General features: G+C 53.7%; 1 protein-coding gene across 3 annotated transcripts; it reads left to right on the top strand.

Annotated features, from left to right (window-relative positions):
• Positions 1-146: 146 nt before the first annotated feature.
• ILF3 (interleukin enhancer binding factor 3) lies at positions 147-27,149 on the top strand. 3 transcript variants are annotated; one of them, XM_014796939.2, is made up of 21 exons: positions 147-313; positions 11,471-11,568; positions 11,890-11,931; positions 12,397-12,626; positions 12,784-12,961; positions 14,978-15,125; positions 16,452-16,543; positions 16,927-17,022; positions 17,648-17,759; positions 18,181-18,278; positions 18,829-18,940; positions 19,039-19,149; positions 19,491-19,690; positions 20,057-20,224; positions 20,624-20,749; positions 20,836-21,012; positions 21,109-21,262; positions 21,380-21,433; positions 24,678-25,043; positions 25,894-26,022; positions 26,513-27,149. In XM_014796939.2, the coding sequence occupies exons 2-21, from the start codon at positions 11,566-11,568 to the stop codon at positions 26,647-26,649; spliced, it is 2,733 nt and encodes a 910-aa protein (XP_014652425.2). In that variant the 5' UTR covers positions 147-313; positions 11,471-11,565; the 3' UTR covers positions 26,650-27,149. The 3 variants fall into 3 exon arrangements, with proteins under 3 accessions (XP_014652425.2, XP_014652424.2, XP_004442692.2); XM_014796938.2 differs by having other exon boundaries at positions 20,612-20,749; XM_004442635.3 differs by lacking the exon at positions 11,890-11,931 and having other exon boundaries at positions 20,612-20,749.
• The last annotated feature ends 605 nt before the right edge of the window (positions 27,150-27,754 follow it).

Raw genomic sequence — 27,754 nt, 5'->3', positions numbered from 1 at the left:
GTCACGTGACCAGAGCCCACCTCCTTATCTCTCCGTCCCTCCCTCCCTCTCGGGCTGGGCCTGCGTCTAGCGGCAACGCGGCGGCGAGGGGGCGGGGCCCCGGCCGGTCACGTGTTCCCGCACCTCCCCGGCGCGCGCCCGCCCGCCCGCCCGCTCGCCCCCGGCCCCGGCTCCTCCTCCTCCTCTTCTCGCCATTGCAGTTGGGATTCGGCAGCCCGGTGCGCACCGCGTGGCTTTCAGAGGGGAGACCCCGGCAGGCTGTGGCAGGAGGGCGGCGGCGGCGGCTGTGGTCAGGGCAGGGGACGCCCACAAGGTAAGCGTCAATGTGGCGGCGGCCCGGCCCGCTCCCGCCTCCCCCTCCCCCCGCCCGTCCTCCCACTCTGCGCGGGCCCGGCGGCGGGGTCGCGGTGGCCGCGGGAGGCGCCCCGCGCTCCCCGCCTCCACCTGGCCCCCTCGCCCCGGCACCCGGCTCCTTTCTCCCCCGCCAGGCTCGCTCCCGCGCTCGGCCGTTACTCTCCCCCATTGTGCCGAGGAAACAAAATGGCGGCGGCGGCGAGGGCCCGGTGCGCGCGCATCCGCCCCCCCTCGCGGCCCCTCGGCCGGCGGCGGCGCCTCGCGTGGGGGGTGCGCGCGCACCGGGCCCCCGGCCGCCGCCTCCAGCGGGCCGGGCTTTGTGTGTGGTGGCGCCCCGCGCGCACGTGCCGGGAGCACACACCCCCCTCCGGCCGGCAGCATCCTGGCCCGCGCGGCCGGGGCCACCCCTCCTCGCCCCTTCCTCCTCTTTGTTCCCGGCCCTCCCCGGCTTCCAGGAGGGTCCTGGGTTCCCGAGGCGGGAAACGTCGCCTCCTTTGTCCTTCCGTCGCGCGGAGAGGCGGACCCCCTCCCTGGAACCCTGTCCCTCCGCGGATGGCAGCCTTTGCGGCTTTATGGGGTTCCCAAATCTCCAGTCAGCCAGGTCTCCCCTAGATCAGGATGCAAACTTGGGGGAGGGTTGAGGCTGGTGCTTTCTTTAGTTCAGGTGACGTTGGCTTTTTTTCCAGATTGCTTAGGCTTTGCATCCTGGTGCGATATCGGGGTGCACTGTAATCTGCAAGGCTGACATCCAAACGTGAGCGCTGAAAACTCTTGTCTACCTGATTTCATCAAGTGGTTGAGTGACTGAGATTCTTGGGGTTGTTGTTGAGGATCTGCCCTGGTTAATCCTCCACCTGGATCACCTGTCTGAGGTGGACGGTGATCAGTATGTTCTCCCCCAGCTCAGTATCTAAAGTTGGGGAGAGTAAGCCATCTCTTTTCAATATTTCCAAAATTGAGTGAAAGTTGCTTGAGATTCTGCCTTAGGGGACATGATGGATCAGCAGAGAAGCATCAGTTTCGGTGATAAGCTTACCTTTTCTGGACTCAGGTGTTTCCGTGATGCTGAATCTGGTTTTCTGATTGGTTAAGATTCCGCTGTCTTTAAAATGAGTGGTCTGGCATATTTGGGGTCCATGGGAAAATGCAAGGTGCCACCTGAAGTTGGGATTCAAATTGAGGCCTTTAGATTCTCTTCTCAGGTGTTTGTGCTTGGGGATCTCCACGGATTGCTCACAGTGCTGCCACTATGCTTTGTGTGTGATGCTTTGTGTGTGGTCTCGTGGGGTGCAGCTAGGGCAGCCGCTGTGAATGAAGTGTGGGAACCAGAGGCTCATTCACAGCTGGAACAGGGGGAGAAAGGCCCCAGGGCACTGGCGGCTGCTACTCTTCTTGTCCCTAGTCCTGGGGTCTTTGCCCCTGAGCTGTCTCTTGGCCATGTGGGCAGCTCCTGGTCCCTAGGGTTTGTGAAGGGAAGCTGTGCGGGCCCTAGCCAGTACTGGGCACTGATTTATCAGAGTCTCGCTGCCTTCTTGGAGCTTGGATGAGCCTGGGAATCGCCCTCTTTTTGGAGCAGAGGTGCCTAATTGTTTGCTCTCTTTGCCCGATTGAGCTTGTCTAGTGTCTATCGGCAAAAATTCCTTTAGCTCCTTCTAGTATACTTTGAATTATCTTGGAGGCTCGTAGTCCTAGGAGTGAGGAATCGAAGGTGTTGCTTATTTTTCTTAAATTCTTCGCGTCAAAATGCCACATTGGCGAGAGCGGCTGCTGCTGTTTTGTTGTCACGTATCTAGTGCTCATTTTCGTGCTCCCCTGCTTAAGTCTTCAGGTGGGGAGAGGTGGAGTCAGTGATGAGGAAAGAGCCTTCTGGAGTCTCTCAGCCTCTTCCCGTTGGGTAAACAGCAGGCAGCATCTTGTCTGTCTTTAGGCTTCAGCGAGATGCGAGGGTTGAAGATGTTCTCACTTCGGAAAAAGGCTTTGGAAGTTTCTTTGGGCTGGGACAGCTCCCTCGGAGCTGCCTCTCTCACCCTCCTGCCCGCTTCCCCCTGATTTCATTTCACGGTCCGGAGGAGTGATTCCTTTCCGTAAGAAAGCTGGGTTCATACCTGCGTGGACCTGCCCTCCTGCCACAGTTTGTCAGTAAGTCGATGAACCTTGCACAGTTTCAGAACATGTGTAAATGTCACTAGTATTAGCATGTGTGTGTCACAAAGTAGTGACATTTTCTTTGAACCTGGCTTTGATGGAACCTTTGCAGGAATTAGGATTTTCTAGGCTCTCTATGTCGGATGCTTTTTATCTTTGTGAAGTCCTGGGAGAGGAGGATTTGATTTCTGTCTCCAGTGGCTGGTTGGGAGTTAGACAGATAGTAGTTTGACCTGAGTTGGCACACAGTTTGTTAGTGAAGGGGGCAGGGCCCTGAAGGGATGAGGCTGACTTCAGGATCCTGCTGCAGCGTTTGACAATTTTGTCTGAAACGACTAGCTTCCCTCTGCTTTGTTGTTGAGGGTAAGGCAGTGCTGCCTCTTTGTGGTGCCGGCAGCATTACAGAAATCATAGTGAAAGCATGGTGACCAGGTGGTCGTTAGGGACCCTTGTCAGTGTCCTGACTTTTAAAAATTGTTCCTTGTGATATTTATGCTCTATTAAATCCCTGTGAGGTTTTTCCAAGGCAGCACTTTATAGATGATCCCGTTGTAAATTGCAGTTGGAAATTCAGACAGACGTCTAACATCTGCTGTTTTCAGGTGTCTTGCAAAAGCAATTTCCAGTTGAAATACAATTTTTTTCTGTTTTCATTGACTGTCTATATAATGAAAAAACTGAAAAGGTAGCCGCTAGTTTCAACAGGAAAATGAGTTTACTATCCGAGGGCCATTTTCTTGTGGGCCATATATGATCACCAACGATCATTTAGTTACAGAGTAGTATGTGCATCCTTTTATTAGTGTGTGTGAATTTGCCTCAAATGATTTTTATAATCTTAGGGAATCAGTGGGAAGAGGTGCTATGGGCAATTTGAGATCCATGATAATTTTCCTTGAACACTCCAAATAGCCATCCTTCTTCTTATTTTCATTAGGATTGTGGTTCAAGCTCAAGGGTAAGGTCTTATTGGGATAATCTTCCAGGCACTTGCATTTCTGCTGCTTGCCTTTGAACTACTTTCTTGCTCTTATCTGTGTGTCTGTTTAAAGAATGAAACGTTGCCAGTTAGCTTTGCTTTTCAGTGGTATATTTAGATTTTTTGCAGGTTAATAATCCTTGCTATGTATTCATTATTTAAAAAAAAAAACAGTCTAAATGTCAGCAATATGGAAATAACCAGCCCAGCCCCATGGCTCACAGTGGCACTTAATAAATATTTGTCCTGTGGGTGACCTGTGCAGAATCCTTCCAGGAGGGAATAACAGCTGCCTAGTGAACAGGGAGGCCTGTGGGCCGCCCAGTGAGAGCTCACCACAGCTTCACAGAGCCGGTGTGTGGACTGGAGTGGAGAGAAGGTGAATCAAGTTGATTTTGGTGGTTACTTCAGTGAGTTTTTAAAAATCTAGCACTTCAGCTCTGGAAAAACACTTTGGCAGTTTCTTACAACACGAAACAGGCATAGACCCTGTGACCCAGCAGTTGCACCATTGGGCATTTATCCCACAGAAATGAACATCTATGTTCACACAAAAACGTATATACAAATGTTTATAGCAGCTTTACTTGTAATAGCCAAGAACTGGAAACCACCCAGCTGTCCCTCAGCAGGTGCGAGGTTAAATAAACAATGGTGTATCCACACCACGGAACGCTACTTAGCGATAAAAAAGGAGGAACTGTGGATACACGACTTGGATGGATCTTGAGGCAGTGACGCTGCATGAAACAAGTATGTAACCTGAAAAGGTTACATACTCAGTAATTCCGTTTATGTAGCATTCTTTTTTTTTTTTTCTTTTTTGGTGAGGAAGATCAGCCCTGAGCTAACATCCATGCCAATCCTCTTTTTGCTGAGGAAGACTGGCCCTGGGCTAACATCCGTGCCCATCTTCCTCCACTTTATATGGGACACCGCCACAGCGTGGCCTGACAGGCGGTGCGTCGGTGCGCGCCCGGGGTTCTGAACCTGCAAACCCCGGGCTGCTGCAGTGGAGTGCGCGCACCTAACCGCTATGCCATGGGCTGGCCCCTATGTAGCATTCTTGGAATGCCAAAATGGCAGAAATGGTGGATGGATTAGTGGTTGCCTGGGGTGAGGCCTGCGGGGTGGTTGGAAGGTGACTGTGACTATGCAAGGGCAGCAGGAGGGCCGGATCCTGTGGGACAGCAGTGGTCTGACTGTCTCAGTGTCAGCACTGTGGTTAGGATACTGCTCTATAGTTCCCAAGATGTTACTGTTGGGAGAAGCTGGATAAAGAGTATACGGGATCTCTCTTGTGTGTTACAACTGTGCACGGAGCTACAGTTGTCTCAAAATAAAAAGTTTCATTTAAAAAAGGTACCCTTCACCACTGAGATAAATCGCAGGGCTTGGTGTTAATAGGTAATGTCCTTTGAGAGGCTGTCTTTTTTTTGCCCCTTAATTAGGAAAAAAACATTTCTGAGAGAAGTAAACAAATTGTACACTAAGTTAAAAAAATAAAACAAAACACAAGGCTTCCCGGTGGGGCTACCTGTGTGCGTTGCCTCTGTCCTTCACTGGGTGTGGAAGGTTTCCTAAGCGTGCTACCTCAAGAGCGTGCTGGAAAGAGGGTTTGCTAGGGCCGGCCCCGTGGCTTAGCGGTTGGATGCGTGTGCTCCGCTGCTGGCGGCCCGGGTTCGGATCCCGGGCTCGCACCGATTCTCCCGCCATGCTGAGGCCGTGTCCCACATACAGCAACTAGAAGGAGGTGCAGCTATGACATACAACTATCTACTGGGGCTTTGGGGCAAAAAAGTAAATAAATAAAATTATAAAAAAAAAAAAGGGCCGGCCCTGTGGCTTAGCAGTTAAGTGCGTGCGCTCTGCTGCTGGCAGCCCGAGTGAGCACCAACACACCGCTTCTCCCGCCATGCTGAGGCCGCGTCCCACATACAGCAACTAGAAGGATGTGCAAACTATGACATACAACTATCTGCTGGGGCTTTGGGGGGAAAAAATAAATTAAAAAAAAAAAAAGAAAGAGGGTTTGCTAATTCACACTTGAAGGCATATTACGCCTTTTGCTTTGATAATATGGCCTTTTACAGGCAAATTTTAAACCATTTCTGTTGGTTCATCCAAGAGAAGTTGAAATGACTCCTTTAAGACGTTGCATTTGCAATGTGTCACAGTTTTACAGTTGATAAAGCGTTTTCCCACAGTCACCTTTAATCCTCACCGTTTGCAACTCTTAGGCGTAGCTGGTGTTTTCATCTCTTTTTTGACCCAGCTGTAGAAAGGTAAGTAGTTTGCTGGAGGTCCCACAGCTGCCGGGTTGGAGAGCCCACGGTGGGGTGCGAACCTGGGGCTTCTGTCTCCAAGACCCGTGGGCGCCCCACAGCACCAGAGGGCCTGGCATCCTGGGTCTCACAGGCTGGTTGGAGTTCCAGAATCATTTTGGGGAACAACCTGTATTTGCCAACTTTTTATTTGTTCATTTATTTGGTGAGGAAGATTTGTTCTGAGCTAACATCCATTGGCAATCTTCCTCTTTTTTTTTCTTTTTCGCTTGAGGAAGGTTAGCCTTGAGCTAGCATCTGTGTCACTCTTCCTTTGTTCTGTATGTGGGTTGCTGCCACAGCATGGCTGACGAGTGGTGCAGGTCTGTGCCCGGGATCCGAGCCCACTAACTCAGGCTGCTGAAGCGGAGTACACTGAGCTTGAATCCCTTGGCCGTGGGGCCGGCCCCCAACTTTTTATTTTGTCAAAGAAAATTTCCTTTTAATTTGTTACCATACGCATCTCCACCTTTTTGTAAGAAAAAGATATTTTAACACTGAAAATACAGGAATAAAATAAGCTGAGAGGAAAGGACAGTCCTTGAAATTGAAAATACTTGTGCGAGTCTTTATTCCCAACTTCACACCTCCCCATGGACCAGTGAAAACACTGCTGCAGACCGAGGGGGGAACCACTGCCCTAGACTTGGGATTTGTGTTGGATTTAAAAGTTTCTCGGAGTGGCCTCAGTAACCAAATTTTAGATGAGCAGCCTGGGGCTGGGTTGCTTTGTTAAAATCATTTTCCGTGTCCTTGATGATGTGAGTCTGAATCTGTGACAGTTGGAGGCATCACTGAAGAGGAGCACGTGTGTGTCATTTCATTTCACCCTCGGGATGGGATGGCTCCAGAGCTGGGTTGGTCGTTGTACATTTCAAAGCATCATTCGGTCTCTTTGATCATCGGCTTCAGGGCAATTCCCCAGAGTCGATGTGATAGCTGTAAGGTTTTGTGAAATACCCTGGAGGGGGATCCACCCTGGAAGATAGCCTGGGCCACTGCACCTGTTCGTTCATTCTACAAACATTTGTTGGTCCACACGCTACCTGGGGTGTGTGTCTTTCCCCACAGCAAGTGCCATGAACGTCATTCTAATTAGTGAGAGGTCAGAGAGATGGTCATCACACCGCAAGCATAACGTTCTGTGGTTTCAGCTCATGTAACGCTGCATGCTGTGGGTGGGCTGGTTTCGGGAACAGGAGGAAGAAACCTGATCCCCGAGTGTTAGACCATCCCAAACCACACAGAGGTCCCGTTAAGATCCTGGTGCTTCGCTCTCCTTCGTACCTTGGGTTTCTTTTCAGGGAGGCTGGGCTGGTAAATGTCAGGCTTCGCTTGTACCCAGGTTTGCATCATAAATGTAGTTGCAGGAACAGCTTTGTGCAGCCTCTCACAGCTTTCGTGGAAAGTTAGATTGGTAGGGGGCAGTGGAGTGTTGCATGTAAGGTGGGTGTTGTGTTCTTCGAGAATAATCTTTACAAGGAGGTTTCTGCTCACCCAGAAGAGCCCTGTGTTCGTTGATGAGATGGGTTCCCTGGTATTTAGGACCAGAGCAGCTGGCATCCGAGAGCCTTGGGCGACAGATCTGGGCTTCCTAGACACCAGCGAGGCCAGTGTTGTGGCCCTGTGAAGGAGTGTTGACTCGGGTTTTTCAGCGTTTGCTTTAGTTCAGATAATTAGTACTCTTACTCACTTTGTCCACGTGGATCAGGAGGCATCGCCACCAGGGCCTGGTCTGAGGGAGAGGGCCTGGGGGTGAATGGAGCGCACACAGGCGGAGTGCGGTGGTCTGGATCAGGAGGCATCGCCACCAGGGCCTGGTCTGAGGGAGAGGGCCTGGGGGTGAATGGAGCGCACACAGGCGGAGTGCGGTGGTCAGAACCAGCGACCACCAGCGCAGCCCAGTGAGTCCCATCAAGGGTCCCTTCTGGGGCCTTCCCCGCTGGAGCAGAGGTGGAGTAGGTGAGGCGGGCCCTGGAGCAAAGGCCCGCCCCTTTCCCATTGTGAACAATGAAAGCCACAGACGCAGACCTACCGGCAGGACATTTGCTGAAGACAAACGAATTGAGGCACTTTCGATGGGCTGATGTTTTGACACAATGAGTATCTTGTTCCCCAGCGGTGGAAGGGTGGGTCTCTGCTTCTAAGTTCTGTTTGTCGGATGTCGTTTTTAGTAGATTCCCTGCGTCAACTGTGGGTGAACTTAAGTCCCTCGAGCAATTTTCAGAGTACGGAGTTGGGACATAGGTAGCTCCGATGGCGGCAAATTAGTTTGTTTTTTTTTAAGTATGATTATGGACTCATGGATTTGTATAAATTTAATGTGCTGGATTTAATTGTTATATATTTGAAACGTTTTAGTACGAAAATTCTGAAACACGTACAAAAGGTGAGACAATTTTACAGTCAACACCTGCCTTCCTATATACACACCCTAGGTTCTACTGTTCACGCTTAACTGTTCGTGCGTTTCACACATCCGTCCATCCAGCTGCTGTTCTGTTCATCCTTCCGTCCACTTTATTTTTATGATGCGTTTCAAAGTAAGTAGCGGAAAGTTGCAGTCTTCCCTCTGAATGTTAACTCGAGTCCAGCATTTATTTACTGTTAATCCTTTTCTTTCGAAGGACTGCACAGGTCTTGAGTATAGCTCTGACCACTGCATTCAGCCAGCCCCTACCAGGACGTAGACGGTGAGCCTCACCCTGGAAAGCTCCTGTGGTCCCCTTCTCGGGTGTTCCCTGCCACCATCCCCCACCTGCTGTTCTGGGTTTTCTCCCACCATTGATTAGTTTTGCCTAGTCTGGAACTTCATATGGGTGGAAGCATTCTTTTTTTAATACTCAGTTGCCCCAGATGGAGCCAGTGGGCGCTCTCACAGGTCAGGTCCTTGTCTTCTGGACAGCCCGCATTGGTCTCAGAGCACTTTCCTGTTTTCTGACACACAGCGTGAGCCAGGCTCACCCAGCACAGTGCCCATGTCAGGTGCCGAATCCACCGTTTCTTCCGGGAGCTCCTTGTAGTTGGTTTTAGACAGTATCAGTCTGACAAAGCGCTTAGTAAAAAGTTCTTGGGCACCTGGAACCTTGGTTGAAGTGCTGAAGTCACTACACTGGGTATTCGTGGTGGAGGAGTGTAAGATGAGGGGTGGTGAGGGTACAGTGAGCGAAACACTGGCTCCCGGCACCGTGTCAGGCCTGGAGGGGTGGCGTTTCTCCTTTAGAGTGTGCCAGCTGGCCACTCCACGGTATGGGGGACCTGCCTGCCGTGTCCGTCAGTGTCCCAGCATCTAGGCCAGGCCTGGCACGGAGGCGGTGCACGCTGAATCTTTGTAGTAAGTAAATATGGTTTTCGGCCTCCACCGTCATCGTCAGATGGCTGGAGTTCCAGCAGAGCCGTGGCCAGGACTGGTGGCTCTGCACACGGGCTGCTCACCACTAGGCTGAGATTTCTCATGGCCTGCTTCTTGGGTTAGAATTGGGTTTCTAGGGGCCGGCCCCGTGGCTTAGCGGTTAAGTGCGCGCACTCCGCTGCTGGCGGCCCAGGTTCGGATCCCGGGCACGCACCGACACACTTCTCCGGCCATGCTGAGGCCGCGTCCCACATACAGCAACTAGAAGGATGTGCAGCTATGACATACAACTATCTACTGGGGCTTTGGGGGGGGGAAATAAATAAAAATATTAAAAAAAAAAAAAAAGAATTGGGTTTCTGAGCTTTGGTTTAATTTTTAAGTTGCCTGCAATGGCTGCACTTTTGTAAGAGTGCCTAAGTGTATTATACATTAAAAAGAAAACCAAAAAACTGCAGGGGCTGGCCTGGTGGTGTAGTGGTTAAGTTCACACGCTCCACTTAGGCAGCCCGGGGTTCATGGGTTCGAATCCCGGATGCAGACCAATGCACTGCTCATTGAGCCATGCTGTGGTAGTGTCCCATGTACAAAATGGAGGAAGATGGGCACAGATGTTAGCTCAGGGGCCAGTCTTCCTCGCCAAAAAAAAAAAAAACTGTTATGGAAATTATCAAACATGCACAAATGCGTCCCAGTATACCCACCGCGGGCAGCATCAGCCACTATCAGCATTTTACAGTCTTGTTCCATCCTTGCCCCTTCCCTACCCCTTGCCTGTCTGGAGTGTTTTATAGCAAATACCAGACATGTGCTTTCAGCCTTAAGTTTTTCTTTATTATGGATCAAACAGATAAACACGTTCTTTTCAGACACAACCACATCGTTCGTTCCTAACTGAATGGACGCTCATTCCTTAATCCACGGTGCGCTGTTGTATGCATGTCACTCATCACTTACCTCCCACAGCAGCCTGATGATGTAGATCCTGTCGGTAGTAGAAGTGGGTGTCACCTTTGAGGGTCTGTGGGATTTGTGTTACATGCTTTCCGTAGGTTGACATTTAATTTTCACAGTTCCCCTGAGAGGTAGGGGACAGCTTCCCTGCTGCAGGTTAGGAGGAGGATGCTCCGGAGAAACTTCAGGGCCACATGGCTGGGCAGGCAGGGCTTCAGGCCCAGGCCTGTGCGGAAGCTCCCACTTGGCGACCCCCGAGTGGCTCACCAAGGGCCCACACACAGCCAGCCGCTGAGTCCAGGGACTGGTCCTCCACTTCTCCCTTCCCTTTCCCTCCCCTACCATGAAGCATTTGACCCCACCTGTCCTCATGCCTGGCTCTGCAGAGGTGTCACCTCACGTTCCACCCTTAGATTTTCAAGTTCTACTTTAAAACTTTTAAATTTTCCATCAGATTGCTGAAGCATTGTGGGATATTCTTGTTTTGGCCAATCATGTCAAGGTTTATCCTTGAAGCAGGTGCCTTTCCAGGATGAGCCTGCTGCTCTGGCTGGTAACTGGCTTACATTGAGGGGGCTAGCTGTTAGGTGGTTGGATGGAATGGGTACATTCGTGTGTTATGTATTCAGATGGGGTGTTTTTTTTTATTGTTGACTCATTTGGAAGATTTCAGTGTGGACCAGACTGTTTGCATAGAGTGGGAATTGAGTAGGTTGTAGTTGGCATGTCATTTAGAGTCCAGAATTGTAATTATAGCTACGTTTGTCCTGAAGACTTCTGTTGTACATTTCACTGCATCAACCTCTCTAAAGTTGAACCCAAGGGGTGTCCGTCCATGTGGTGTGGTGCTCACATGCACTTGATGTTTCACAAGCTTCTTGCCTTTCCAGTTTACAGAAGCCTTCGGGGTCCTCTGTCTCCTGCTTTCCCTCCATCTCTCCGTCACCCTTGAGGACCAGAGCTCCTTCACACGCTCTTCCTTCTCCAAACACCAAGATTTTGCCGAACATTTATACCCCGACCATTTTTTGGAGGCTTGTTAATATTTTTATTTTTTGTATTTGTAAAAATTGGCATACTTTATATGAAAGAAGATAAAGAAAGTAAAAATGATGTGAGTGTGGGCCTGAAATCGGACTTGGCTTCTAGAAACCAGCTGTTTTCATTTTTAGGGAATTTTATAGTTAGTTCTTTGTATCTTGGCTTAGCAGTGGTTACTTGGAAATAAAGATGCATCCTGCTGTGTTAACAGGGCTCCTTCATGAGGTTGCACCACTGGCTTTCATACTGCTGAGTATCTGGCTGCTGAAATTCATCTGTCTGTGAAATATTTGAAACTAAAAAGATTTTCTGATCTTATAGATAGTTGAAGTATTGATAACACCAAGGAAATCTGTCACAATTTGAAAAGATAAGCAAAAATTTGATTTCCAGACACTACAGAAAAAGAAGTAAAAATGGTAAGAACTTTTTTTTTAATTGTAGATACTATTTCTTCATTTATGTACAAAAACGTAGCATTGCCCCTAAGCATTTGGTTCTGATATCATTTTCATCATTATCATTTGAATTATAAAATAGTACATAGTGTAACAGTTCAAATACAGTAGTCCCCCCTCATCTGTGGTTTTGCTTTCCGCGGTTTCAGTTACCCGCAGTCAACTGCGGTCCGAAAGTATTAAATGGAAAATTCCAGAAATAGGCAATTCATGAGTTTTAAATTGCGCGCTGTTCTGAGTAGCGTGATGAAATCATTCACCTCACTTCATCTCATCACGTAGGCTTTGTGTCATCATCACATCGTCACAAGAAGAAGAGGAAAGGTGAGTACAGTCAATAAGACATTTTGAGAGAGAGACCACATTCACATAACTTTTATTTCAGTGTGTTGTTATAATCTCTCTATCTTATTATTAGCTATTGTTGTGCCTGATTTATAAATTCAACTTCGTTGTAGGGAGGTCTGTAGAGGAGAAAACGTAGTATATGTAGGGTTCGGTACTGTCCGCGGTTTCAGGCATCCACTGGGGGTCTTGGAACGTATCCCCCGCGGATAAGGGGGGACTACTGTAATAGAGAAATGTATAAAGTAAGTGTCCCCTTCCCACTGCCTCGAGAAAGAACAACTGTTAGGTTCGGTTGTCATGCGTCTCAGACCTTCAGTCGTGTTCATATAGTCTTAATTTCATGCAAATGGTAACACATAATTCTGAGTTGTGTAGCTGAAAAGATAAGCGGTGGGTTGCTTGGACTCTGCGTTGTTTTTAACTGAGTTTTTACATTTGCAGCGTCCAGTGCGAATTTTTGTGAATGATGATCGCCATGTGATGGCAAAGCATTCTTCCGTTTATCCAACCCAAGAGGAGCTGGAGGCCGTCCAGAACATGGTGTCGCACACGGAGCGGGCTCTCAAAGCTGTGTCCGACTGGATAGATGAGCAGGAGAAGGGCAGCAGCGAGCACGCGGAGTCGGAGAACATGGACGTGCCCCCGGAGGACGAGACCAAAGAAGGGGCCGGGTAAGTGGGAGGTTTTGTGGGATCTCTTTTTCTTTCTGGGGAGACTTGCCAGTGTAGGAGTGAGCATCTTCTTGACTGAGAAATTCCAGCCTTGCCGGGCCTCTGGGTTCCAGGCAGACTGCATCCCTCACTGAGCATGCGTTGTTCTGTCCCTTAGGGAGCAGAAGACGGAGCACATGACCAGAACCCTGCGGGGGGTGATGAGGGTGGGCCTCGTGGCCAAGGGCCTGCTGCTCAGGGGGGACCTGGACCTGGAGCTGGTGCTGCTGTGTAAGGAGAAGCCCACGACCGCCCTCCTGGACAAAGTGGCCGACAACCTGGCCATCCAGCTCGCTGTGAGTGTGGCACCCCGCGGGATGGGGTCAGGGGTGGTGGTTGAGGATGTGGGGCAGAGGAAGAGATGCCGACTGTGCTGTGCCCCCAGAGGCACACTCCAGACCGCCCTTGCACCTGCCGTGCTCACGTCTTCTCTGTAGCTAATGGGCGGCTTGCCACAGACCCGCTGTAGTTCTGTGGACAGTGGCTGGCTGACTGTAGTGGCCTCCAGACGCTCTGGCAGCCAGGAAGGACCCAGCGCCTGCCGTGTGCCGGGCCGCAGTGTTCTAGGGCTGCACTGGGCGTGAACCTCCCATCCAGACTCCAGTGGGTGGACGGACGGGGGGTGGATGGGTGAAGAGACAGTACCGTGATTAACTCTTCCCCCGATCCGAACCTGGACAGAAACACTTTTTTAAGACCAATTGGTTGGTCTCATTACAAAGCATTGCATAGATCATAGCCTCTGACACTTCTTGAGCATTTACTACGCCATACCCTAGGCCAGACGTGTTCTTTACGTGAATCATGTTATCCTTAAAACGACCTTCTGAGCTGGGCCTTTATCATCTGAGTATTTTGGAAGATGTGACTGAGGTTCAGGGAGCTGAGTAATTGACCCCAGCATCGCATCCCCAGCTGGTGAGTTCTGGGCCTTCAGAACCTGCGCGTCTCACTGCCACGTGCTGCCTCCTTGGGACATATTCTCCCTGGATATAGGGACAGGATAAGCAGAAAAGAAAGTAAAAACAACAGTAAAAAACCTCATTCCTTAGAGAAAAACACACTGTTCACTTTCATACGTGAACACGCATTCTGTCAGATGTGACTGATTTTGTGGGATTCAGGACAGGTCAGAATTGGAGCCAATGCAGTCCAGTAGGTACTTCTGGGGAGCTATTTCAGGGAAAAGAAGCCCTAAACTTTGCTATTTTAGTGGTATTTTTTAAGTTTCTTTTAATTGTTGTCTATAAAAAATATATTAATTGAAGAAATTAAGTTGATGTAAATATTTTTAAAGGAAAGACAACTTTTGTAAAGGGTCTGTCTTTAAAGAAAGATACAAATAAAGTGTATTGTTATTGATTTAGATTAATGTTTTTGACTGGGGTGATTTTGCCCCCAGGGGACATTGGGCGAGTCTGGGGACAGTTTTGCTTGTCTCTGTGAGGGGAGTGGGGTGCCAGTGGCACCTACTGGGCGCAGGCTGGAGATGCCGCTTAGCGTCTTACGGTGCACAGGATGGCCCCACAGCCAAGGGCGATCTGGCCCAGAGTGTCTGTAGTGCTGAGGCGAAGAAACCTCACTGTAGATTTTCCAAAGTGCATTTGTTCTCCCACCAACATGATATTTACTTTGTTTTCCATAATAAAAATCATAAAAGCTTGCGTTTTCTTCATCAAGGTGTGTAAACTGATGATAAAGCATCAGTCAGACTGTCGTGAACATCCGTTTATAGACACGTGCAGTGCAGCCAGGCCATGCTTTTATGTGCATCGTAGGATACAAACTCTGTTACTCCACGTGGGTTTCGTTCCCCACTCTGAGGGCTGCCCATCCTGGGGTGGGAACAGCGGAGGCTGGACGCCCGCTGTGCTGGGCACTGTGCTGTCCCTTCAGGGTCCAGTTTAAGCCTCCTGTAGCGTTGTGTTCACGTCATTAAGTCCATTTCACAGATGAGAAACCACGATCTTAATGAGATTAAGTGATTTGTCCAAAGTTACACAGCTCAAGTGAGAAAATGGCTCACTCGAGAAGTCTCCTTCTCCCAACCCTCAGCTCTTAACCGTTGCATTATGAAGCTTCCTGTGGAAATCACTGCTCTCTCTGCGTAGTCAGTCACCTCCTCTGTGGAGGAGCCAGAAAGTGACCAAAGACCTGGGCGGCAAGAGGGAGGTCCTGACCCCTAGAGGAAGGCCCTGCTGTCACCTCACACCCCAGGAAGGTGGCTTCTGCTGCCGTAACCAGCAGAGCTAAAGAGAACTGGCAACTGCCCGAAGGAGATAGTGTTGTGAAAGTTGTGTTCTGTCTTGTAGGCTGTCACAGAAGACAAGTACGAAATCCTCCAGTCTGTCGGTGATGCCGCCATTGTGATAAAAAACACAAAAGAGCCGCCGCTGTCCCTCACCATCCACCTGACGTCCCCTGTTGTCAGAGAAGAGATGGAGAAAGTGTTAGCTGGAGGTAGGGAGGCTGAGACAGGCCAGCAGGCCTCTGGAGACGTGGCGCTCCCTCGAGACTCGCAGGTGCTCCTCCGTTGTCGAGTGCTTTGATCCGAGGCTCTCGGTGGAGCCTTGACCACTTGACTCTGCGAGCACAGCTCCTGAGCGTGTCGATCCTTGGGAGTTGGACAAAACGCTTGCACTAAAAGCGAGGAGCACTTTTCACAGAGGGTTGCATCACTCGTGTTGCTCTTAATCCTGGAATTTCTCATCAGTGTTAAACTTGGTTCTTCCGTTGAGCCGTGCTCTGGCCTTGGAAAAGCGTGTCCCTGGTGATTTTGTGGTTTTTGTCAAGTGTGACTACAGCAGAGGGTTTCTGCATGAACACTACGCTGGAGCGGGGCAGACGGCTTGTGGTGCAGCAGAAGCGAGGGCTCTGTCTGTCCTTGTGCACTGGCTGTGTTGATCAGCGGCAGTGACGCAAATGCAAAGGGCTGACACAGAGACTTGGATAAAGTTCTAAGCAATCCTGCGAGGTTCAAACCCAGACCTCAGGCATTACTAATGCTTTCACAATCCAGGGTCCTCCCTGGCCCCTCAGGCGTCTCTTCTGTGTGGATGTTTTAATCACGAACCTCACAGCGTAAAGTTGAGCTAACAGGCCTTATCCAGATCCCTGGCGCACAGGCAGCAGGTCGTCGCACGCCCCACTCTTGCTGCAGCACAAGCCGCTCTGCGTGCCTGCGCGGTGTTCTCGATGACCGTTGGTTCCGACGTCTGATTCCGACCCTCAGAGCCCTTCTAGTGGATCCGTTTAGGGACGCTGGACCTTTGACCAACAGGACTCTCTCTGTCAAGGGCTGGGGCTAGGGCAGTCCGGCCCAGTGGGCGCGCAGACGCCTCAGGATGGCTGTTGTGGGAAGCAGAGAAGGGAGTTCATTTCCACTCCCCGCACCTTTTTGTTTTTGTTTTTTTTTTTTTCCCCATTGAAATTTTTAGCATAGCTCATTTCTTGGGAGATCATGGGGAGGAAGCAAGGTAACAGTCTCTTAGAAGATGGGGGCCACCTATCTGTCCCCTCCTCCATGGGGTGATTCCTTGTAGAGTAACTTCCCACTTTTGTTTTTGTTTTTGTGGTTTTTTTTTTGGAGGGGCCTCTGATTTTTACGATTTCCTCTCAGGGCAGAATTAAATGCACTCCAGCCTCTCCTTCCCTGGTCAAGGGCGGAGATGACTTGAGATTCTGGGAGCCTCAGCTGCCCTTTAGGAAGCTGCCACATCCCCTTTCCACCTGACAGAAACCCCTTGGTCAAACTGTGCCTTGTCTTCTTATTCCATCCATGAATAGAAACGCTATCAGTCAACGATCCCCCGGACGTTCTGGACAGGCAGAAATGCCTTGCTGCCTTGGCGTCCCTCCGACACGCCAAGTGGTTCCAGGTTTGCATTTTGTTCTTCTATTTGTCTTTCGGTAGAGAATTCCTAAGTTTTAACTTGGCTAACTTGCACCGTAAAGTTTCGGTACCATTCACGACCGCCGCACCGAACTTAGCAGCTGCCGGCGTGCAGTTGCTAAAGGAGCGCGCGTGGACAAATTTGACACCCCTAGGAGGCTTGTGACTGAGTAGGTGGGCCGTTGCTGCTTTGTGCCAGGAGTACCGTCGTTGTCCGTGCGGTGACATCGCCTCTGACCACATGCTTGGTGGTCGTGAAGGCTCACCATGTGCCCTGGACAAAGCAGTGGCCCGAGACTCGTGTTTTTCATGTGTGCCTGTGCTCGGGGAGGCGCCTTGGCATAAAGAGCCTGTACTTTGTTCCTCTAGGCCAGAGCCAACGGGCTGAAGTCGTGTGTCATTGTCATCCGGGTCCTGAGGGACCTGTGCACCCGCGTGCCCACCTGGGGTCCCCTCAGAGGATGGGTAAGGCTCCTTGTAGCTATGGCCAGGGGTCGTGGGCACAGAGACCTCCTCCCATATCCCAGGAATATGTTATGGTTTCTGGGCTGGAGTGGTCCTTCCAGGTGTGGCTGATGCGTCCCTGTCATAGCTGCCTGTTGAGCAACCACTTCTTGCCACACCCTGGGTGGGCGGTGCAGGCAAGACCAAGACCCCCGTGGAAGACGCCCCGCTCAGCCTTGGGAGGGGCCTGGCCGGGCAGCACGCTTCCTCTGAGATGCTCTGTCTGTGAAGGAGTGTTTGTAGCTGCTCGTGGACAGGGGTCAGCAAACTGGGGCCCGAGGGCCCATTGTGGCCAGCTGCCTGTGTTGTTACAGCCTGTAGTTAAGAATGGCTTTTGTCTGTTCAAATGGCTACGTCTTAAATACAAGTACCTCCATAGTAGCTTCTACTCTGCCTCTTGGCCCCCACCTGGAGGGTTTAAGGTCTGGCTGTGAGGAAGAGGCGGCTGAGCCCTTCTCTCGGTGTCCAGTCTGGTGTAGCCGCCACTTGTGACCTTGGAGGGTTGACTCGCCGTGCTCCCCCAACACAGTGACAGCGTCAGCTGACCCCTCCGGCAGCGTGGCTAACCGTCCCTCTTGCCTTGCAGCCCCTCGAGCTTCTCTGTGAGAAGTCCATCGGCACGGCCAACAGACCCATGGGGGCCGGCGAGGCCCTGCGGAGAGTGCTGGAGTGCCTGGCGTCGGGCATCGTGATGCCAGGTTGGGGCCTTGTGCTTTGCAAGTGGTAGGGAAAGGACAGGGATCAAGGCCCCGAGGCCGCTTCCTGGCGGGTCCCCTGACCGGGTTAGGGCAGCAGCAGCCCCGTGTCCCCCTAGGGCTGAAGCATGTGACTACCCTCTTGCACCATCATATCCAGCCCTGTGCCGGCTCCGCAGCTGTGACTCAGGGCGGGTCCGGGGCAGTGGTGACCCACTCCCACACGAGCTCCTTGCTCTGAGACACGTGTGGATTGTTTCTCTCATGGGCTGGACGCCGAGTGGGTCACCGAGCTCGGCGTGTTTTCCAGAGCTGGGTGTGGATGGGGCGCGGGGGGTACCGCACCTGGTCCCCTTAGCCAGCACGACTCTTCCGAGACGCTAAAGATAATCCTCTGCATATCTTCCTTGTTTCCTGCCTTCAGATGGTTCTGGCATTTATGACCCTTGTGAAAAAGAAGCCACTGATGCTATTGGGCATCTAGACAGACAGCAACGGGAAGATATCACACAGAGTGCGCAGGTATAGTCGTCGCCATTGCCACCGTGAGCCCTTACCCAGTCTGTAATCACTGGCTGCCAGTTCCGTTACTGGGTATCCTCAGGGTCGCCACTGGACTCTAGCTCAGGTCGGGACTGAAGGAGAAGGATCGTGCCTGGTACAGGGCGCCCCAATCTGGGCTGCTTCTTTCCCCTGGCGCCACGCGTGGTTGTCGCCTGCTCGAGTGCTGTTTTCAGACACCGAGTTCATCGGGGAGACGTATTTGCTGTGTGGACTACTCCGGGGGTCCCTCCCCTGCAGGCCCACCACGTGGCTCCGTGTGGCAACCAGTCCCCAGGTTGGGGTCTCCTGTATTCCTCTCGGGGGGTGGTCACAGGCTGGCCTTCCCCCACAGCAAGGCTGGGCTCTGGCAGTCAGGCCCTCCCCTGGCTGTTGGGGGACCCCTTGTTGTAGTAGGGGAGACTTTTAGCAACCCCCCAGCTCCCACCCCTTCCAGAAGGCATTAGCAAGCACACACACCTTAGCTGGGCATGCAGGGCGGCTGAGTCAGAGCCCTCTTCCCCTTCTCCAGCACGCTCTGCGACTTGCTGCGTTTGGCCAGCTCCATAAAGTCCTGGGGATGGACCCTCTGCCTTCTAAGATGCCCAAGAAACCAAAGAACGAAAACCCAGTGGACTACACGGGTAAGCATGCCGCAGGGCCCGGGCCAGCACGTCGGCATGGACGCCCAGTGAACGCCAGACTGGACCCTCAGCGGCTCTGTCCTGCCCTCTTTTTTCAGTTCAAATCCCCCCCAGTACCACCTATGCCATTACACCCATGAAGCGCCCCATGGAGGAGGATGGGGAGGAGAAGTCACCCAGCAAAAAGAAGAAGAAGATTCAGAAGAAAGGTACGGGCGTTTGTCCGCAGTCCTTACCTTCGCCTCCGTCTGGCTCTCGTTAAGGTTCACCCCAGAGTGGCAAGACAGACGCCTGCTTTTGCTTTATTTTTCTGGCACGTGATCTTTTTTTAAATGACTCAACACAACGTTGGGGGGGACACATGTGGGGCGGGTGTGCCTCAGCTGATGAGCGCGAGCGGTGTGCCCCAGAGGGGCAGGCAGGGCCGTGGCATGTGCAGCGCCCCGTCCACCACATCGTGTGGCAGGAGGCCGTCAGAAGAGGTTCCCCCTTCCCCCGGTCAGAGTTGACCGATTTCCAGAACAGAACAGCATCGGCATTCTCTCTCTAGAGGAGAAGGCGGAGCCCCCCCAAGCTATGAATGCCTTGATGAGGCTGAACCAGCTGAAGCCGGGGCTGCAGTATAAACTGGTTTCCCAGACTGGGCCTGTCCACGCGCCCATCTTCACCATGTCTGTGGAGGTAGACGGCAACTCATTCGAGGCCTCCGGACCGTCCAAAAAGACCGCCAAGCTGCACGTGGCGGTTAAGGTAGGCGTGGCCGGCGGCATTGTGCCACGGGGCTTGTCCTCATCTCGGGCTCTTTCAGAGCTACCGTCCCCTATTCAGGCTCTCCGCGTGGGCAGCACGAGGCTTGGGGAGGCTCAACGCTGGGGTGTTGGATTGTTGATCATTTGCTAATCACAGGTGGCAAGGGTGCCTTCGTCACTGTGGCTGACAGGGCGGCCCCAGACCTGGCTGGGCGGCAGGGTCTCCTGGGGAGTTAAAGGGAAAACACCCTCCCGATGGCGGGATGCCCCGCTAGGAGCTTGTGGTCCAGGATCCCCAGGGCTGGGGGCACCTGCGTGGGGCCCAGTGCTGAGCCCTCCCTGACCGCGGCCCGTGGGTCTCCCGCAGGTGTTACAGGACATGGGCTTGCCCACCGGTGCTGAGGGCAGGGACTCCAGCAAGGGGGAGGACTCAGCTGAGGAGGCGGAGGCCAAGCCGGCCGTGGCGGCCCCCCCGCCCGTGGTGGAGACCGTCGCTACCCCCAGCGCCACCTTCCCCTCGGATCCCACTGCTGAGGTGTGTCCCCTGTGTCCTGAGAGCTGGGACAGTTCGTGGTCCTTGTTTTCCCCTGGAAGAGTAGAACTTCCCGTCTCGTAGCCTGTACGGGGAGTGGGCTGTGAGCCTCTGTGCCCCTACTGAGAGGGCCTGGCTGATGCTGAGCTAGCACCCAGGCTGCCCAGGGCGGCCCTGGGTCACAGACACCCCGTTCCCCAAAGAGAGGGTGCAGGTGGAGGTGGTCCCATTGCTGCGAGGCCCCCACACGAGTTCCAGAGGCGAGGGTGGTGAAGGGCAGCTGGCACGTGGGGTGGAGGGCCTCAGCCGTGATGCGGGCTCAGCCGCCCTATCCGCGTGTTGGCGAGCCCTTAGCTGAGTTGGTTGGTTTTCGTTTCTGTTTTCCCTGAGAACGTAAAACAGCAGGGGCCGATCCTCACCAAGCATGGCAAGAACCCAGTCATGGAGCTGAACGAGAAGAGGCGCGGCCTCAAGTATGAGCTCATCTCGGAGACCGGGGGCAGCCATGACAAGCGCTTCGTCATGGAGGTGAGCCGGCCGGGGGTGGGTGCAGCAGAGAGCCCCCTGCCGGAGGGGTTGGCAGGGCCCCCCTGAAACACATCCGTTCTTCCCAGGTCGAGGTGGACGGACAGAAGTTCCAAGGTGCTGGCTCGAACAAAAAGGTGGCGAAAGCATACGCTGCACTGGCTGCGCTTGAGAAGCTGTTCCCCGATGCCCCCCTCGCCCTCGAGGCCAACAAGAAGAAGAGAGCCCCCGTGCCCGTCAGAGGTGGACCCAAGTTTGCTGCTAAGGTAAGTGGTCACCCTGAAGTCTCTGGCCTCGGCCCGAATTCTCCCATGATCTGGGTGTGAGGCAAACGTAACTTGTCTGTCTTCTCTCCCGTTTAGCCACATAATCCTGGGTTTGGCATGGGGGGCCCAATGCACAATGAAGTGCCCCCGCCCCCGAACCTTCGAGGGCGGGGCAGAGGAGGGAACATCCGCGGTCGAGGGAGAGGGAGAGGATTCGGTGGCGCCAACCATGGAGGCTACATGAATGCTGGTAAGGACCCTTGTTCTGTGCTGTCCCCATGGGCCCAGCTTGCCCCGAGGGACAGGATGAGAGGCAGGGGCCGTGTAGGCTCCCTCCGCCCGGGTAACCCCATCTCTTCCCTTCCAGGCGCCGGGTACGGCAGCTACGGGTATGGAGGCAACTCGGCGACAGCCGGCTACAGTAAGTGCGTTTCTCTTTGTCTGACTGGGGGAGAAGCGCAGCGTAGCTCCCGGGCCTGAGTTAGAGCAGGGCGGCCCTCCAGCAAGCCTCCCTGAGACACAGCTGTTCCCGGTGATGGGTCAGACAGTCCTCCAGCCCCCGTCCTGCAGAAGCGCGATTGACGTAGATGTTAACACCCACGCTCGTGTGACTTGAAAGTTCCCTGAAAGTCAGAATTTTAAATTTCTCTGCTTTAAGCCATGCGAAGCACCAATCCTGTGAAATGCTTTTCCGGACAGTGCACAGCTCTTGTCTTGAGAAGGAGCCTTCACTGGGGGGTTACAGGAGCAGAGAAATCTAAAACATGAATTTCAGATGTGGCCTTCTGTGCCATTTTTCCAACGAGTTCTAATTTGTTTTCTCTGCTCTGTCTCCCCCTTTTGTAGGTGACTTTTTCACAGACTGCTACGGCTATCATGATTTTGGGTCTTCCTAGAGCATCTAAAAGTATTGCACACAAAATCAACTTTTTACTCCAATTTTCTCGAACTCCAAAACCCAAAGTGTCCGTGCTGTGCCCTGTGCTTCACTGGGTTTCTCAACCGTGGCTTGTCACCGCAGCTTGTCTGAAACTCTTAGCCTGCAGAATTTAAGACAATGGCAGTTTTTATCGTGATTTGCCTTTGAACTTGGTCCTATTGAAGTTCACAATAAGTGGAAAACAATTTTCAGAGAATGCATTTTTGTGCAGAATTGCACAGAATTCTAGAGCCAGCGTTGGTCAGCATCAAGGCAAAAGCCCACCTTTGCTTTTTATGGAAAGCGTTACTTTATTTAAGAGACAGATAATGACGCATTTTAATCTACCTTTGTCTTAATTTACAGCAGGTTTTGTATGAATTTTTAACCTTTTAACAATTCCCAAACCTGGTTGATGCCTTTGACAGTAACGAAAACGATTTCACCACATCCGAATCCAGAGCAACCGGCTTTTTTTTTGATAAGCATGTAAAACGTGGGGAACACGGGAGAACTGTACATTGTGCGAAGTGAACCTGTCCCGCCTTTTTGTAAACGCTCTGGTGGGTTCTTGTGTGGGGATGCGATTCTCTGTGGCTGGTTTAGCTAGAGGTGAACTCTCAAAGGTGTCACAGCTGTGCTTCATCATCAGTGCGAGAAGCAGGCAGGCTTAAAGGGAGCGAGAACATGGAATTTTGCAAGTCCTAATCCCAGCTACAAATGCATGGGCGTCTAGAGGGGTTTTTGTTGCGGTTTTTTTTTTTTTGTGGGGCTTTAAAAATAATCAAGCAGAAAAAGCCTAATATGTAGCCCAATTCTCCAGTGAAGAGCTGGCCTCAGGGGGCCTGTGCTGCTGGGCGCGCAGCTGCAGCAGATTCCAGAAGGCCTGGAAGCTTCCACCCTCTCACCTTAGGGTGCGGACTTGAGTTTGTGGCCCCTGCCTGTGTGCAGAGGCCCAGGGGGGCATTTTGGCTCCTTACTGAGACGCCCTGTCCTGGCGGGAGTCCTTAGACATGAGTCTGTCTGGGCCCCGTCAGCGGTTTTTGCAGCAAAACCTGCCACTGCGTTGACTTGCAAGATTTTGCGTTCATTCAGGCAAAAACTGGTCGAAACGGTTACTACATAATTTGTTCCCAGAGGTTTGAAACATTCAGTGAAACTTTTTAAAACTTTGATTGCATGATGTATTTTTTTTTTTTAGAAAGTTATTGTTGGAGAATAATGTCTTTTTATACCAGGAAATAGTTATCCTGAATGACGTTGAAAACTTCCCCGTCCCATTATTTTTTTTTAATCAATACATGTTAAAGTAACAAGCCCGCAGTACTTGGCGTCTTCATTCATTCCCGGGTTTGAGGAGGGGTGAGGAGGTGCCCAGGGCAAGCCGCGGGACAGTGGAGGTGTCGGGGTGCCAGGAGGGGGTCTGCGGAGGACCCCTGTCCTCCGGCCTCCTTGCCGGGCCTTCGCACACTTGCCCTCGAGCATTGTGGGCCTCCTCATGGGCGGGGGTGGAGGGGTGGAGGCTGCCGACCTGAAGAAGAGAAACTGATGGTGCACATCAGTTCTATCCAAATTACTGCTCAGATAGCCCAAGGGACACCGACGGGGGGTGCACTGTCCAGTGGGTGGAAGGCACGCAAGGACTCCCCCATTAAACGCACCCACGAGGCAGGGGACCGTTGCTGCTGCACAGGGGAAGCAGGGACGAGCTGTGTGGGAGTGTCCCCTCCCAACCCTGGGCATAGCAGGGCAGACTGGGCGCCGTCTGTGGACAGGCAGCGCCAGCCAGCAAAGGCGTGCCCAGGCCTCCCCGCTCCAGGAGCCCAGGTGCTCCGCTGTGCCCCATGACCCGTCCTCCCCAGCACACCTCACTTCAGCTGACCCATCCCCCGTTGGTCCACCTGAGTGTCTGGTGGGGGTGGGGTGTGGACCAACTCGTCTTCTGGGATCCTTACCTAGTGACTAGAGTTGGGGGGCCTCACCGTGACATTCTCAGCTTCAAGGCCTGAGAACGTGGCGGCCTCGCTGCGCGCTTGTCAGTCCCGCTGCTCGGTCCCACCTGCGCCCGGCGGCTATGCTGGGAACGAGGAGGGGCCCCTGGGGGGCCTGTCACTCGAGGCCCCCCCTGACGTTCTGACCCCAGCCTTAGCCAGTCTCCTTATCACATGAGGCTGTGAAATGGCTCCTCGAGTCAGGCGTTTGCAAGACTCAACCCAGGAGATGGCCCGGCCTTTTGGCTGAGTCTCCATTTGCTCCTCTGGGAACCAGCTCAGAGCAGTTGGTCTTCCAGGAATGACACGGATTTTAGGGGCCTCATTAAAGAGCGTCTCATGGGGTCAGCCAGGCCCGTGGCTGCAGAGCCTCTTCCCAGCACAGCGGGGGGAGGTGGGGGGCTGGCTGCTTCCCTGGGGCTTTGCTTTTCCTGTCACTGTTGGGGACATCTGGGTGGCGGTCAGCTAGTGGTGAACGTCCTCCAGTGCTCGGAGCCCATCTCGTCGTGCTGACATCCGCTGCAAAGCCGCTATCGGCGTGCTGTCGTGCCGCTGCTTGGCAAAGCTCTGTTGTCGTCAGCTGATGGGCGAGTGGAGCCGGAGGCCGGCCCAGCCCAGGCGGGGCTGCTCGAAGGGCCCCAGCTCTGCTTCCCTCTCCCGCCGCTCCCTCTGCCCGGCCTTCAGGGCCCGCAGCTGCCATCCCCCTCCTCCCCAGTCTCCCGACCCCACGCCTGACTCGCTGCCTTCCTGTCTAGGTCAGTTCTACAGCAACGGAGGGCACTCCGGGAATGCCGGCGGAGGAGGCGGCGGGGGCGGTGGGGGCTCCTCCGGCTATGGCTCCTACTACCAAGGCGACAGCTACAACTCACCTGTGCCCCCGAAGCACGCCGGGAAGAAGCAGCCGCACGGGGGCCAGCAGAAGCCCTCCTACGGCTCGGGCTACCAGTCACACCAAGGCCAGCAGCAGCCTTACAACCAGAGCCAGTACAGCAGTTACGGCCCCCCGCAGGGCAAGCAGAAAGGCTACAGCCACGGCCAGGGCAACTACTCCTCCTACTCCAACTCCTATGGCTCCCCCGGGGGCGGGGGCGGCGCGGACTACAGTTACGAGAGCAAATTCAGTGAGTTGGCTTCCAGGGCCCTGCGGCCGGCCACTCTGGGCCACGGTGCATCCCCACGGTGCATCCCCACACTGCCCTGAGCTCTGGCGGAGGCCCTGGAAGGAAGCCAGCTGGTGCTGGCTACAGGGCGGGCGTTAGGACACTCCGGGAGGCAGAGTCCCCCTGGCCCAGGTCCTTGTTGTCCCTTCCTGTCGCCCTCTCCTGAGGCAGCACGAATGGGGGCCCCTGTGATGAGGCCCTGGAGGCTGTGGGCTGAGGCAGGGGCTCAAGGGTGGAGTCGGGGCCAGCCGCTGTGAGGTGGCTCTGGAGACAGCGCTGCATCCTGGCCCTGAGAGAGCGGGATCACTTCTCCGCCCCAGCCCTCCCTCCGCCCACGCACAGCCCTGCGGCCGAGGCTGCTCTGGTGGCCCAGCTGGGCAAGTGGAGGTGTACGCTTGTGCTCCGGGGCAGGACGCGGTCAGCAGTGGGCTATGCTGTCTGTGCGGGCGCCCTGGAGCGGGCACTGGGTACCGCTGGGTGGGAGAGGAGAGGCGGTTGCTGCTTGGTTCCGGAACAGCTGGGATGCTCGGGTTGGAGGAGCAGGTGGGAAGGTGGGGTGGAACTGGGCTTCAGAACTTGGTGACCGGGTTGCCCCAGGGCACGGCGACCTTGCAGGGCTCTGGCCGACCCCTGGCACTTTGTGGTTGGACTCACACGTGCCACGTTTAATCAATTAGGACAGGGTGATCTGCAAAGACCCAGGGTCTCAACCGAGGGTCTGCCACTTCCAGGGCCACAGTGCAAGGACCCTGGACTGCCCGCGCCGAGGCTGTGTTCAGGGCTCTTAACCACGCTGTTTTCTCTCCTCCAGACTACAGCGGTAGTGGAGGCCGAAGCGGCGGGAACAGCTACGGCTCAGGCGGCTCATCCTACAACCCAGGGTCACACGGGGGCTACGGCGGAGGTTCTGGGGGCGGCTCCTCATACCAAGGCAAACAAGGTGGGCCTGGAGCGGCAGGTGGCACAGCGTCGGGGGTCCTGAACTCAGCCAGCGGGGGCCACGCAGATGCTATCAGGAGGCGCAGGGGTTTCCACATGAGGGGAGAATGGAGTGGAAAGTGGGTACACAGGACCCTGTGAGGACACAGGCTGGGGCACGCCTCCCACTTCTCAGCTTTTCAGAAGCTACACGCCCGGAAAGTGCGTTAGGCTTAAACGTTGGCACTTACGTGAAAAAAATGCTGACAAAATGAGGGCCAAACAGAGCATCACGTGTGACCTCTGGGTCAGGGCGGTGGGCTCAGCCTTGTGCTCTGTGACTGGGCAGATCCGCCCCCCATCATCAACCCCGGGCCTGGTGGTCCCATCTCTCCGGGCGTTGGTGACAGCCAGACCCAATGACTGGGAAGGGCCCTTAGCAGAGCAAGGTAGAGCTGAGCCACTGTCATCGGCTGCGCCCCTCACCGCTGACCCGCCCCTCTCTCCCTTAGGAGGCTACTCGTCACAGTCCAACTACAACTCCCCCGGCTCTGGCCAGAACTACAGCGGCCCGCCCAGCTCCTACCAGTCCTCACAGGGCGGCTATGGCAGGAACGCAGACCACAGCATGAACTACCAGTACAGATAAGGCCGCCAGGCGAAGACCTGTCCCTTCTGCACTCGCCCCCGTTGTCAGATTGTTTTACGCAGTTAACACGCCCGCGGCCCCGCCCCGCCCACGTCGCCGTGTCGGGAGGCACAGCTGCTCTCCCCGCGGCCGTCCTCTGACCTGTATGTAGCCGTGTTTGGACTCGTGTCTTCAATGGTTTGTTAGTTGCCATTACAACTTTGTCAAGTAGGGTTTTTGAGTTCTCGCAGTTCCGTATCCCTCTGTCTATTTACACTTGGTGTTAGTGTTAACTCAGTTTGTCTCTAAATAGTTCTGGAAGGGATACGTCATCTGTTCCTGCTTTTGTGAAGTGAGTTACACAGCTTTCTGTATTTTAATGCTTTAGTGTTTCAGTTTTATAAGTGAAGATTTTATTTTAAAAACCAGTGGGAAAGAGTGGGGTTTTTGTATGTCTGGATCATTCAGGCAGTACATCTGAATTAAGCTGAATGTAGACGAATAAAGAAAACAAAACTCTGTGCCCCTCGTAGGCCTGGGTGTCTGGCCCACCAGCAGTGCGATGGGCAGGTTCCTCCACTCTGTTCCCAGCACGGGAAGACAGGGCGGGGCGGCAGGACAGTCCCTGGTCACCAGAGAGGGTCCGGCTCCGGACCTCTGGACGCCCCTCCTCCGAGGTTGGCCAGGGCCACAGCCGGCTCCCTGGGATCTCAGGGACGCGGCCCCCAGTGGCTCCGCTGCCGTGGGTGGGCTCACGCCATTCAGCAGCCTTGTCTGATGCCCCGGGAACTCAGGTGTAGTTTTCAGTGCAGTTTTGCGTCACCGTGGAGTCAAGTGTCCTCGTGGGTTTGGTACGTGTGATCTAACTTGGAAAAGGCCGGTGCAATCTGGCTGAAGCCGCCAGAATCTGGGACAGCCCGGCTGTGGAACTCACATGCTGGGACGGCGCTTGGCCTTCCTCCTGGTGCCACCCCCGGAGACTCGCAGCGTGCAGCTGGGGCCCTTCGCAGTGGCCCAGCCTGGCTCCGGCACCTCCCCGGGGGCAGTGGTTCCCAATCCCGGACAGTCACGCGGTGTTCGGGGGACATCGTCACCTAGTGGGCGGAGGCCAAGGATGCTGCCAAAC

Source organism: Ceratotherium simum, chromosome 39, assembly GCF_057802395.1.
Source record: "Ceratotherium simum simum isolate JZ-2026a chromosome 39, ASM5780239v1, whole genome shotgun sequence".
Classification (NCBI taxonomy): Eukaryota; Metazoa; Chordata; class Mammalia; order Perissodactyla; family Rhinocerotidae; genus Ceratotherium; species Ceratotherium simum.
Note: the sequence above shows the minus strand (reverse complement) of the source record. Positions and strands in the feature narration are given on the sequence as shown.